At 48.0% G+C, this 11,423-nt stretch overlaps 5 protein-coding genes across 5 annotated transcripts; 2 read left to right on the top strand and 3 right to left on the bottom strand.

Moving 5' to 3' along the window:
- Positions 1-112: 112 nt before the first annotated feature.
- SPPG_09529 (uncharacterized protein) lies at positions 113-1,214 on the bottom strand. The gene is made up of 3 exons (XM_016757702.1): positions 1,031-1,214; positions 757-964; positions 113-677 (listed from the first exon to the last, which is right to left on the bottom strand). Coding segments are annotated over exons 1-3 (462 nt in total). The 5' UTR covers positions 1,033-1,214; the 3' UTR covers positions 113-425.
- Positions 1,215-2,126: 912 nt separating this feature from the next.
- On the bottom strand, positions 2,127-3,063 carry SPPG_09528 (uncharacterized protein; the record flags this gene model as incomplete). The annotated part of the gene is made up of 3 exons (XM_016757701.1): positions 2,127-2,489; positions 2,563-2,716; positions 2,975-3,063. The coding sequence occupies 3 exons, from the start codon at positions 3,061-3,063 to the stop codon at positions 2,127-2,129; spliced, it is 606 nt and encodes a 201-aa protein (XP_016604396.1).
- A 988-nt stretch (positions 3,064-4,051) lies between these two features.
- On the top strand, positions 4,052-7,341 carry SPPG_08256 (uncharacterized protein; the record flags this gene model as incomplete). The annotated part of the gene is made up of 2 exons (XM_016756416.1): positions 4,052-4,670; positions 4,748-7,341. Exons 1-2 carry the CDS (start codon positions 4,499-4,501, stop codon positions 7,339-7,341), a joined length of 2,766 nt encoding a protein of 921 aa, XP_016604395.1. The 5' UTR covers positions 4,052-4,498.
- Positions 7,342-7,742: 401 nt separating this feature from the next.
- On the top strand, positions 7,743-8,871 carry SPPG_08255 (uncharacterized protein). Its single transcript, XM_016756415.1, has 2 exons — positions 7,743-8,329; positions 8,410-8,871. Exons 1-2 carry the CDS (start codon positions 8,089-8,091, stop codon positions 8,682-8,684), a joined length of 516 nt encoding a protein of 171 aa, XP_016604394.1. The 5' UTR covers positions 7,743-8,088; the 3' UTR covers positions 8,685-8,871.
- A 133-nt stretch (positions 8,872-9,004) lies between these two features.
- On the bottom strand, positions 9,005-11,304 carry SPPG_08254 (uncharacterized protein; the record flags this gene model as incomplete). The annotated part of the gene is made up of 9 exons (XM_016756414.1): positions 9,005-9,106; positions 9,177-9,514; positions 9,586-9,877; positions 9,949-10,145; positions 10,209-10,556; positions 10,630-10,696; positions 10,771-11,032; positions 11,093-11,174; positions 11,232-11,304. The coding sequence occupies 9 exons, from the start codon at positions 11,302-11,304 to the stop codon at positions 9,005-9,007; spliced, it is 1,761 nt and encodes a 586-aa protein (XP_016604393.1).
- Positions 11,305-11,423: the final 119 nt, after the last annotated feature.

The following is an 11,423-nucleotide window of genomic DNA, read 5'->3' as shown; positions in this document are numbered from 1 at the left end:
ACAGCAAAGTTCCCACGTACGTAAGTCGCGATCGCAATATATAGCTGGCAAGGGCGGATCGAGCCGGTTGTTTTGCAGTCTAAGCCGCATCAACTGCGCCACATTGCTGATTGAATAAAGCGATGATGTTGGTAAGCACGACTGCGTTTTGGCAGTATCAGCCTATGAAATTAGAACAATGATGCATGAAACTTGAATTAAACTAGAACGACAAACCTACAATACTACGGATAGAAGGGAATCCCAAGTCTCAGCATACAGATATTGACAAGAGACACGGGATAACCAGCCCGAAAAACGTAAAGGATACCAAACCCTTTTCCTTCCCGTCCATTACGGTAAACCAAACTCATATCCCCCGCACACTTTGCCAAAAAAAAAACAAACATATCCCAAAAAATAAAACTCAAAAAAAGAAACTATGCCTAATCCCTAAAAGCCAATCCTATGATAACAACAATCAAGAGAAACTGTGGGAGACCCAACGCGATCGGCACGCCCAAGTTCCTCACAGCAGCGGCAACAAAGATGTGCAAAACAGTCAATGCGAAAAATGCCCACAAGAGTCCAGATGAGGCTCGAGTGATTCCATATCCGAATTCGCTGATGGTGGTTGCGGCTAGGGCCATGAGGAAGGAGGTTTGAGCGATGCGAGCTGCAGAGGTTGCGCGCCAGTGCTAGTTAAAAAGAAAAGAGAAGTTTATTAAATGAAATGAATGGAGCGATCAAGAGTGCGGAAACAAAAAAGAACTTTACCATAGGATGTTTTCCGGGCCCAGTGACATTGTTTCCCGTCACAGTTCCAGCACTCTCAGTTTGGCCCAACGTTCCAGCGGTGCCCGTTCCTTTCCGGTTTGACACGAGTGAGCGGAACAAGTAGGCGATGAGCCATGCTACACCCCATAGGCAGAAGAGGGTGTAGACAGCTGACCACATTTGTTTGCGGTAGGAAGTAAAGACGGCCCTATGTGATGAACATGGTGTGAGTGAGTGGTGTTTTTCGGTGAGTGGTCTCAGCAAGGCGACTTACATTTTTATGAATAGGTTATAGGTAGCTAGGACGTTGTGGTTTGGGAGACGTTAAATGTGGATGCGCGGGATCAAGGTGAAAGGAGGTGTAGAAAATGCTGGTTGGCGGGAACAACCACGTAAGAAAGGAGCAATGAAGGTTTAAAGTTGTCAGATGTTATCTGTTCGAAATTGGGAGTCTGGCGATGGATGGAAGACCTGTCCAGGCCCCCCTTTTTATGCTTGCTCGTTTCTCCATATATTCTCTCCATTGGGAAAAAAACACATGACGAAACCAGAAATCTCATCATTGTGTGTCATATTCCTGACAAAAACGTGGAGTCTTTCCAAAAGAACATGAGAAATCCTAATGCCGTCATGCGAGTCATGCGGGTTCCCTGCTGCCTTCCATCAGGTCCGTTGCCAGGAAATCGGATGGCATTCCTTCCTGCGCAGCATGTAATGTTAGTAATTGCCCATTACGCAAATTCCTAATAAGTGGAAGTGTCCTGGTCGGACTTTCGGTCAATCGATCTCTTTGGCTCTTGGAGGAAACCAAAACACATCATCTTGTTTTGATCTTTTTTAAAAACTTAAAAGAGCAAGTTGACGGGGAGTTTGAAGGTTCACACAAATGGAAACTGAAAAACGAAACCAGGTGAGATTCGGAAATCACTTCTCCTTACGTCAAATTGATGACACGACGCGTTACGTAATCAGAACACGTCGACATTTCAAAGCTCCCCAAAAAACAGCTCCAAGGAACACCAAGTCACTATCTGTAAGAAAAGGGCAAACATTTGCACGAGGAAAACCAAGACATATATTGTATCGATAAATGCAATTAATAACCAGCGGACCAATCACGCACGACTTTTTTCGCTAATAGACCACATTCACAGCGCCTTCCAGTAGCCCACATGATAATTCGCTCTTCATACGTGCCCCCAGTTAACCCACGTCACATGATTGCTACCAGTAAAAGGATACCAACACAACACCAACCGGAATCACGCCGTGAGTAGATTACAAACCATGATAAATAGCAATGCTAAACTGCGGTCATATTCCATCGCATGAGTATATGACTGACAGCCTGGACTCGTATCCACAACCGGCTACCAGCCCCCACTTTCCGGTGGAGGAGTACGCGGGTGTTCGCCACCGGGGGAGCCCCATCCACCAGCAAGATTGTTGTCCTCGTCCTTGGTAGCTTTGTCACTCCAGGCACTGCTATCGGCCCAATTGGGCGGGGATGAGCTTTGATGGCGAGGGGACCCATGCCTCGTGCGTGGCGGCGATCTTTCTTTGTAATTGCGCAAGGGGGACCGCCTGCGAGGCGACGGAGATCGTTTGCGCTTCGGCGGAGTACGGGACCGCCTACGAGGTGGAGTGCGAGAACGTTTCCGAGGGGGACTGCGTGAGCGGGAACGAGCACGCCCTTCGTACCGCCATGTAGTTAGGGGTCGATTCCTTGCAAACTGGATACGAAATCACAATCAATAAAACGAAGCAATAGCAAAATAAGCACAGAACGTGCGTAGAGACACGCACCTCAACATCAATTCGATCACCATCAATCATCTTTCCATGCATGCTATTGTAAGCATCGTCTGCATCGCGATAATCCTCAAACTCGACAAACGCAAATGGCAGACTCCTAGCTGACTTGGGAGCAGGAATATCGCAACGAACCAGCCTGCCGAACCTAAAACGGAGGAAAGGTTTCGTCCAGTCCGGGCCGAAGTGTTTCTCGAAACATTTTATGAAGGATAACGGTCATGATGTTCGGGGCACGAGGATATTTGGACGACTGCCAAGCGAGCGAGGTTCTCTCGCGGGTACCACGCGTCGGTCGAGAACGTTTATATTATGTTTGGACTGTTTTCTGACCCGTCGTCACCAAACAGTCGGTGCTCATTTTCCCAACTTGCAACTTTGCTAGCCTTCTTTTGTGGAAGCTCACCTTTCAAATTCATACGCGAGATCACGCGCACGGACATTCGGGCCGAACCCTCTAACAAACAGAGTCGTCCTGCGCTCTCTGGAACTCATTTCTGTTCTTGTTAAAGGATACAAGGGTATACCACGGGATGTATCTGCGTTGCGGAACACTGGACTCGAGAGATGAACCCAAGATGGCGTGTGGGAAAATCCAGTTTTATAGTGTGCACAGCGCGCTTGCGCCGCTCACGTGTTAGCATAGCACTTACGTAACGCATCGTTGAGTGTTTGGGAAGGCGTGCACACAACGCCCTTGGCAGAAGGCTAGGAAATACATAAGATACATCGTAGTGTTCCTTATATCCTATGGAAGCGCTTCTCTATATTTTATATTATGCATTTATGCGGTAAAACGTCTTTGATTGCACCATATCGTAAATTATATTACATTTCATTCAGTCCTTCACGCATGCCGAGTACATAAATGCATTATCGCATTACTGTGCGTAACTTGCTTGTCGTAGCACATCTCTCACCCACTCAGGTAAGTATATCTTATATAATTCAAGCTTTGGTCTTTGTTTTTGGTGGTTGCATTGTTAAAAGCAAGTAAGAAACTGGTAACACGCATCCTGGTCACGTGCGCGGTGATGTGTTTTCCAGGTCACGCCGAGTTATTCTATTGTATTGTAAGATTGGCTTCCTTGCAACCATGTCTGTCATTTTGAGACCAAAGGACGGAGACCCAAGGATGCGTTAAGGAAAGTGACAAGGTCGAGACGGTACGCAATGAGGAACAGCAACAGACGAAAGACTTATAAGCAGGATGGTCTTGCCTACTGAAAATGATAATAACTCAATTACAATAAAAGCATCTACAAAACGATATGGCATCTATATCGCCATCTGCTCGCTCTTGTTGCAAACCAAAACCATTCGTTAAAAGCGAATAAAACACAAGCACATGAGAAGGAAATGACGAACGAAAAACACGCGCGCGTCTGCCCCCATTCTATTGACGTCATCACCGTGCATGTCATCACTTGCTTGTCCGAACGCATCGAGGAGGCTGGTCGAACAAAGTGTTCAAAATGACATCAAAAACAGTTTACTGCAATTGAAAGACAAGGAGGGGGAAACGAGGCTATGGTCAAAAAAAACCAAATAATGAGTTGCATTCTTTAGGGCCAGTCGTTAAAGAGAAAAGCCACTATTTGAAAAAAAGGGCAGTGTGTTGTCATCATCCTACGTCATTTCTTGAGGGTTGGGGGAATACGTAGGAAAGAAGACTACTGTTTGGGGACATGCATAAAAAGGAATGATTGCTGGCCCTTCCTTTTCCCTTTAACAACACCTTTAGACTTTTAACACACTTTGACACACACAACTATCCTCTCTTGGGACTCAACCAACACTAGTAGAACCTTGTAACATCTCTATTACAAGGCACCAACGATATCGAATCCATACTCAACTCTTTTGAACACACGACTCATTCATCCTTTTCACATCAAATCAAATACCCCACCCCACGTATATTAGTAAAATGTCTGCAAACACCGAGTCTCTTTCTCTGCGTCCTTCGGCCTCGGAACCTGGCGAAGTAGATGTTGTCAACACATCCAGCGCTGGTGATGTCTTTCTCGGTGCAGATTCTCTATCTTCTCGTCCCATCGTTACAGGAGTAGGCGAGCAAGAAATTCCAAGACCCGTTCCTGGTACGTAGTGATGTAACATACGAATGCATTGTTTTTACCATTTGAAATTAAAAGCTCACTATTGTCACGTTGTCCAGTACGCGACGCACAAACCGAAGCAGCCCAAACCTCCCTCGTCGACACAGTCAAGAGCACCGCACAATCAGTCACTGACGCCGTGAATCGATCTGGAGCCATTCCAAAAGCCAAAGAAGTTGCAGCATCTCTTGGAAGCACACTAGCATCAGGCGCGCGCGCAACCGGCAGTGCAGTCTCTCAAGCCGTCAATGCAGCCACAGCTCCCTCCGCAGAAGTGACTCCAGCAACTACTGAAGCTCCTCAGCGCGGAGTGGTAATTGTCGAGGTTCCTGCTGGCACCACCTTGAAGACGCGGACAGTAGACGAAGCCGAGCTATCAGCTGCCAGTCCATCCACAGGTGCACCAGATGTCGTATCCGGCGCAAAATCTGCAGGTGCGACTGCGGGTAGCATTGCAGGAACTGTAGCAGGAACATTGGCAACCGCTGCTGGTATGGCCAAGAATGCAGCAACAGCAGCGACCAACAAGGTCTTTGGAGCCGGTACTACCGAGCAAGTGAGTGAATCCGTCGAAAATGCCGAAAATTACGTGGCGGACAAGGCGACCGGTGCCAAGCAGTCGACGGAAGCTACTGCCGAGAGCGTAAAAGAGTCTGCCAAGGAAACTGCTGAAAGCGCAAAACTGTCCACTGAAGCCGGGGCGCAAAATCTCGGTACCTCCATCCAGAGTACGGCACAAGACATTAAGGGAGCTGCAGCGGAAAAGGCAACGAATCTTGGTAACTCTATTCAAGGCACCGCGCAAGGCGTTAAACAGTCCGCGCAGGAATCAGTACAGTACGCGAAAGAAAACCCAAAGGAAGCGACAACGTCGGTTCTTTCCAAAGTTGGCTCGGTGACCGGAACTGTCATTGGCTCCGTAGCAGGCACTGTCGCTGCTGCCACAAGCATGGCTACTCACGCAGCCTCGATGGCACTCGGCGGATCAAAAGAGTCTCAAGTGGTTTCCGATTTTGAATGGAAGCCAAAGGGAGACGTGGGCGAAACCCTCTACGTCCAGCCTGCTCACGAGAGCACTGCCAAAGAACGTGGCGAACAGCGAGCCCGCGACATTGAGAACAAGGCTGGTGAGATTTACAACCAGACCACAGAAGCTGTGGTGGAAAAGAAGGACCAGGCCGTCGCTGCCGCCAAGAATGCCGCCGATACGATCGTTCAATCTCAACCTGTGCAAGCTACCACCGCTGCTACTGCGCAGGCTTATGATCGTGCTGCGGAGACTGTCTACGCTGCTGGTACGATTGCGGGTGACACTGCCCACGTCGCTTACGATAAGACGGCGCAGGCAGCCGCTGCAACTCGTGATGTTGCTGCCAGTGCTGGGAACACGGCTGCTCAGGCTGCAAAGACTGCTGGTCACGTAGCTGTCGATGCTGCCGCTGCTACTTATAATAAGGCAGCTGATACGACCAAGGCTGTAACGGACACAGCGAAGAATGCTGCAGCTGCAACCTACAACACGGCCGCCTCTACCACCAAGGCTGCTACGGACACTGCCAAGGACGTCGCCTCCGCTACTTACGATAAGGCCGCGGTTACGACCAAGGCTGTGACGGACACTGCGAAGAATGCTGCAGCTGCAACCTACAACACCGCTGCCTCTACCACTCAGGCTGTGACGGACACTGCGAAGAATGCTGCAGCTGCGACCTACAACACAGCTGCTTCTACTACCAAGGCTGCTACAGAGACCGCCAAGAACGCTGCGTCTGCTACCTACGACAAAGCAGCTGCTACCACCGGAGCAGCTACCGAATATGCCAAGAGCGCTGCCAACACCACTGCCGAGAAGGCTCGCGATGTAACCAGTGGACCCACTCAATCCACTACTCCCATCACCTCTGAAGGCCACCTCGGTTCTCCAGCGGGTATTGCCGGTGCATATGGTTCATCCGCTCCTACCCGGTCCGAAATCGGTCTATCTACCGACTCTGCGATCTCTGCGTTGGCTGTTCCATACGATCAGCGTACCCCAGCTCAACAGGCAGCCATTGATAATGCGCTACGTGGTACCACACCCTCAGAAATTGAGTCTCCTGCTGATGACGACATTCCGTTGACAGAAGTGACTGAGATTACTGCTATTACTTGCGTGGATGCCCCAGTCCCGGAATCAGAACTCGGGCTCGACGCCCCTCTAGCGACCGAATATGCTCTTGCGGACTCTACCCCGAGTAATGCCACATTGGACATCCTCTCTTCTTACACTCCAAAAGGCAGTGTCCTCCCTTCAGACCTAACTCCTTCTGACCTCTCTAAACCACCCCGCGATGACGCTTCGACCCGCTCCATTCCCCCCGGTGGATCTTTGAAAGAGCGGTTGTCCGAACTGGATCAAGAACAGACACCTCAGTCGACCTTTGAGGATCAACGTGCTGAACCTGTTCCCCGTCCTCGCTCAAAGGAGAGTTCAACGACCAATTTGTCGACCAATGACACGAAATCGAAGCATCATGCTTCGATCATGGAGAAAGTAAAGACTAAAATTGAAAGTGGAGTTGACAAGATATTCCATCGCGACCATATTTCACATGACTCTCATCACCAAGTGCCTGGTGCTGCGGAAGCCGAGCCTGGCTCAAGGAGGAAGTAGGGTGTAGACCGGGCATATATACCAGTCGCCTTTGTCAGGGCATGGTGGTGTTGATGATAGGGAAACATATATCAGTTTGTCATTGCTTGCTATTTTTTGCGCTGTAAGATGATGTAAATACAAAAATTCTTGCTTTCTACTTTTCCTGTTCTCTTTGCATGGACTTTTTAATACTTCATCACCATTTCGACAACTCTGGTCAATGCACCATTAGGTTGGGTGGTAAAGATCCGCAAGTGCTAATGTCCATCTATATTACGAGCTTCTAGCGTCCGGTTGCTTGGACTAGCCATTTACCAGCAAAGTTTAAATAAAGACTGGGCTGAGTCGCGCGTCGCGTCGCGCGGTGCTACTTCGCCACTTATCCGCGGTCGGAAGCTGGCCGAAAAAAAATGGTTCACCGGCTATCGGGGTCGACAAGAGCCGTTGACTTTTGCATTTTGTTCAACTTTGGCTGGAGAGGGGTAAGAGGGGGCATGTCCTTTCACCCAACAATTTTGTTCAAGCATGAACCGTACTTGTGCGTCTATTTACCGTAGAGAGGCTGTGAGGGCCGGAGAGTGGGCTTTTTGCGATGACTTTCTCTCCAGCCAGAATGCAGGGATTTAAAAAGGAGGGCTTGCCAGCATCTGCCTTCCTAACATCAACAGAACACATTCCAACTGAATAGTGACAAGAAACTACCTAGTGGCATACCATTCTTTCGTACGACATTCCAACACATATCATCCCATATCGAAATCAAGAATGACCTTGACAATTACAAAAATCCTTGTCCTCCTCGCCGCACCACTCCTTGCTTCGGCAGCACCCTGGCCTCGTCCAAAAACTGTTACACCCCCATCTCAGCCTGAATTGAATTTATTCGCCCGCGGTACCCAAAATTACATTTGCGATGCATCGCAGGGCAAGTGGCTCTTGTTGGGTGCGGATGCCCCATTGTGGGATCAACACGGAAACGAAGTTGGCAGACATTTTTTCGTTGATGGTGAGTATTTTCTTTCTTTTTTTTGTGTTTCTCTAGTTTTGTCTTTGTGAGCACAATGTACTCATCTAGTTTACATTTAGCCGTCCCACATTGGCAACTCCACTCTGACTCTAGCTTCATTGCTACCAAAGCCGTCATCCCCATTCCCTCACCCCATGGACCGACCGAAAACATTCCTTGGGTCATGACCCAAAAAGCCTGGTCGTCCCAGTCTGGCAAAATGAGCGAAATCAACTTTGTTGCAAGGATTGATACTGAAGGTGGTGTTGCACCACCTAATGAGTGGTGTCATTGGGAGGCTGATGGAAAGGAATACAGAAAAGAGTACGCTGCTCGGTACTTGTTTGCGAAATAGGACAATAGTGAAGGGTTTCTCTATTTTTTTTTTTTTTTTTTTTTTTTGTATAAATATTAGGTAGATACTTGGTTAAAGGACTCGGATTTGAGATAGTACATACACATATCTGTTTGGCTAAATATCGTGAACTTGCCCATCTTGAACTGTCCGAGTTCATGTTCGAACCAAACTTGCTGGACTTTCGTCGAAAATTTAGTTGAATTTGGTGCTAAAATACAATCTATGGTATTTTGTGAACATTTCATATGGAACGGGAGTGATAGCAACATAACATTGGCTTTCTTAAAATTGCAGAAACTAGCTGGACACAGAATGGACTATGCCGGTTTGGGCGGCGCGCTTTCGTCCTCGGATCCTGGTTTCGTTTCGCAGCGGGTCTCAGTAGATATCTCTTCATGACTTTTTACTCCACGACGTCCCTATTATGGAAACCCAATTGAGATCATCAATCACCATTCCGTCCCAATGCGAATCCAATTTAATACTCACCAAAGTTTTTGGCAAAGGAAAATGCTCTATCGTCAAAGAGGCGAGAAGCGCAAATACCAGAATACCAAATTCAGTCCACATAATCTGTCTAGAGGTGTCAGCGTACGCATTCGCCACGATGGATCGATCCAAGGTTGGACTAGACCGTCCACCTCCAGTCCGACCACCGCGCAGAGAGTTTTTGGCAGCATCGATCGCGCTTTGGGGTGTATTCGGCGGCGCCCTGTTCCGCAATGCTTGGGTGACCCAAAAATCGTACAATGCGCCATACATTGCATTACCGAGGAGACCCCCCAACGCGCGAAAGAAAAAGAACATGGATGTTACGATGGCAATGTCTAGAATATAAGCGGTATTGAGTTAGTCTGATGCAAAAAAAAAAAATTCAAATGCATTGCCAAGAACCGACCAACATGCTCAACAGCAACCTGCGCTGCAATGAGCAATACATGGGATACAGCTCCAAACCCAATCCCGAATATCGCTCGTTGGACAACCAATAAAGCATGAGGTATATCTGGGTTTATCTGCACCATCATCCCAACGCCGCAACACACTAGTGCGATGCTCAACCAGAGAAAAGGCCGGTACCGTCCCGTTAAGGCCATGGCCCACCCAAACGCAATTCCACCGACGGTCTGGCCAATGGTTTCGGCCCATTCGATGAGCCCGACTTTGAAGGGAGTCAGGTTAACGATATTCTAGTCCAACCATGTGACACTTGTCAGTGTCTAGGAACGTTTTCCCGAATGGTGCAATGTCAGTATTATACCTGATAGAAGGTGGTCTGGTACAGCTCGTGCCCGCTTGTTCCAATCATGAGGATAAACGACAATAAAAATGCAACAGCAACGTTTCGATAACGGAATAGGCGCAGAGGGAGAAGAGGTTCACGAGCGTATTTCCATTCATATACGACAAATAAAGCTGAAAGCAGCGAACCGCAGGTGAGAAGAGCTATAACGTTGGCTTGAAAGTTAAGGAAATTTTAGTCTTCTATGTTAGGCATAGTGATCAAATGCGTAGACCAACCGGAGCTCCATCCGAATTCCTTTCGATTCCCAAGTTGAAGGCCACAAGCAACAGCAAAAGCTCCCACCGAAACCATCAATGTCCCAATATAATCAACTCTTCTCAACCGACCGTAAACTCTTCTAGCTACACTCGATTCTTTGCTTCGAAAGGCACTGGGTAACTTTAATTTCCAGGCGAGGAGAATCCCTACAAACGTGGCACATGCTGCAGAGACATAAAAATTGCCACGCCATTTGTCGTTGTTCGCAAATGCTGCGCCCATGACAGGGCCGAGGACGTTGGTACCGAGGAACACTACTTCGTAGTAAGATTGATATTTTCCACGGTGACGCAGGGGAACAATATCTAAAGTAAAAGCAAGTGGACCATTGTCACGTTCAAATAACCTTTTGGGTTCTAGGGTATTTTATGTACTTACCAGATATGATGATGTTGACAGCATTGTTGATGCCCCCAGATCCAATACTGGAAATAGCTCTGAAAATCTGAATTGCAAAACAAAAGATGGTATGTCGAAACACGGTCTGCCATTTGAATCTGACAGCAACGATATACGCACAATGAACGCGGTCCACGATGGACTCACACTACAGAGTATCAATCCAAGCACATAGACAACAATGGCAATCATGAACGGCGGCTTCCTCCCAAACAAATCCGATAGTTTTCCCCATATGGGTTCGATGGCAAGCCATACTGCAAAGGTTGTGGTAGCCAGCCAAGAGAGATCATTCAGACTGTCAAAGTCTGACGCCACGTTGGGACTGATGGGACGGAAGGCGTTCCGTTCGAGAGATATCACGGCTTGAATACTTGTCAGACTTGTGGAAAATGTGTGAGCTGAAAGTATTAAGGAAGGATATGCAGAATGTATTTATTACCCAAGGTATGTGATGATGAGTTCTCGAAGAGGAAGGTGCTTGTACAAGGGTGCATTCTGGTTCTCCTCGTCGGACACAACCACTATGCCCTTTGTTAGCAAAAGCAACGATGAGCTGGAAAACGCCTGCTAAAAGTCACCTTCCACCTCCACGTCAGTGCGTGCTTCAGTTTCCTTCTTCTTGTTAAATGTAATGAGATCCGTCAACGTCATTGTTAGCTGCAAACAAGCAAGAATAGACGACTGCCGGCGAAACGCGCGCTTTTATTGCCATTGGAGTGGCGCAGGATGGTTGTCACGCGAGAGCTTAATCCTCCCCGTTGGTGTAGATT

The sequence above is a fragment of the Spizellomyces punctatus genome (assembly GCF_000182565.1).
Source record: "Spizellomyces punctatus DAOM BR117 chromosome Unknown supercont1.20, whole genome shotgun sequence".
Taxonomy (NCBI): domain Eukaryota; kingdom Fungi; phylum Chytridiomycota; class Chytridiomycetes; order Spizellomycetales; family Spizellomycetaceae; genus Spizellomyces; species Spizellomyces punctatus.
This window is presented reverse-complemented; position numbering and strand designations above follow the sequence as displayed.

Bases quoted from the DNA above. Each gene is read 5' to 3' on its own strand.
- SPPG_09529 (XM_016757702.1), bottom strand. The intron at 678-756 runs GTAAAGTTCTTT...CTTTTTAACTAG, and splicing joins GGCCCGGAAAACATCCTATG to CACTGGCGCGCAACCTCTGC.
- SPPG_08255 (XM_016756415.1), top strand. From the start codon at position 8,089: ATGACCTTGACAATTACAAAAATCCTTGTCCTCCTCGCCGCACCACTC. The intron at 8,330-8,409 runs GTGAGTATTTTC...GTTTACATTTAG, and splicing joins CAGACATTTTTTCGTTGATG to CCGTCCCACATTGGCAACTC.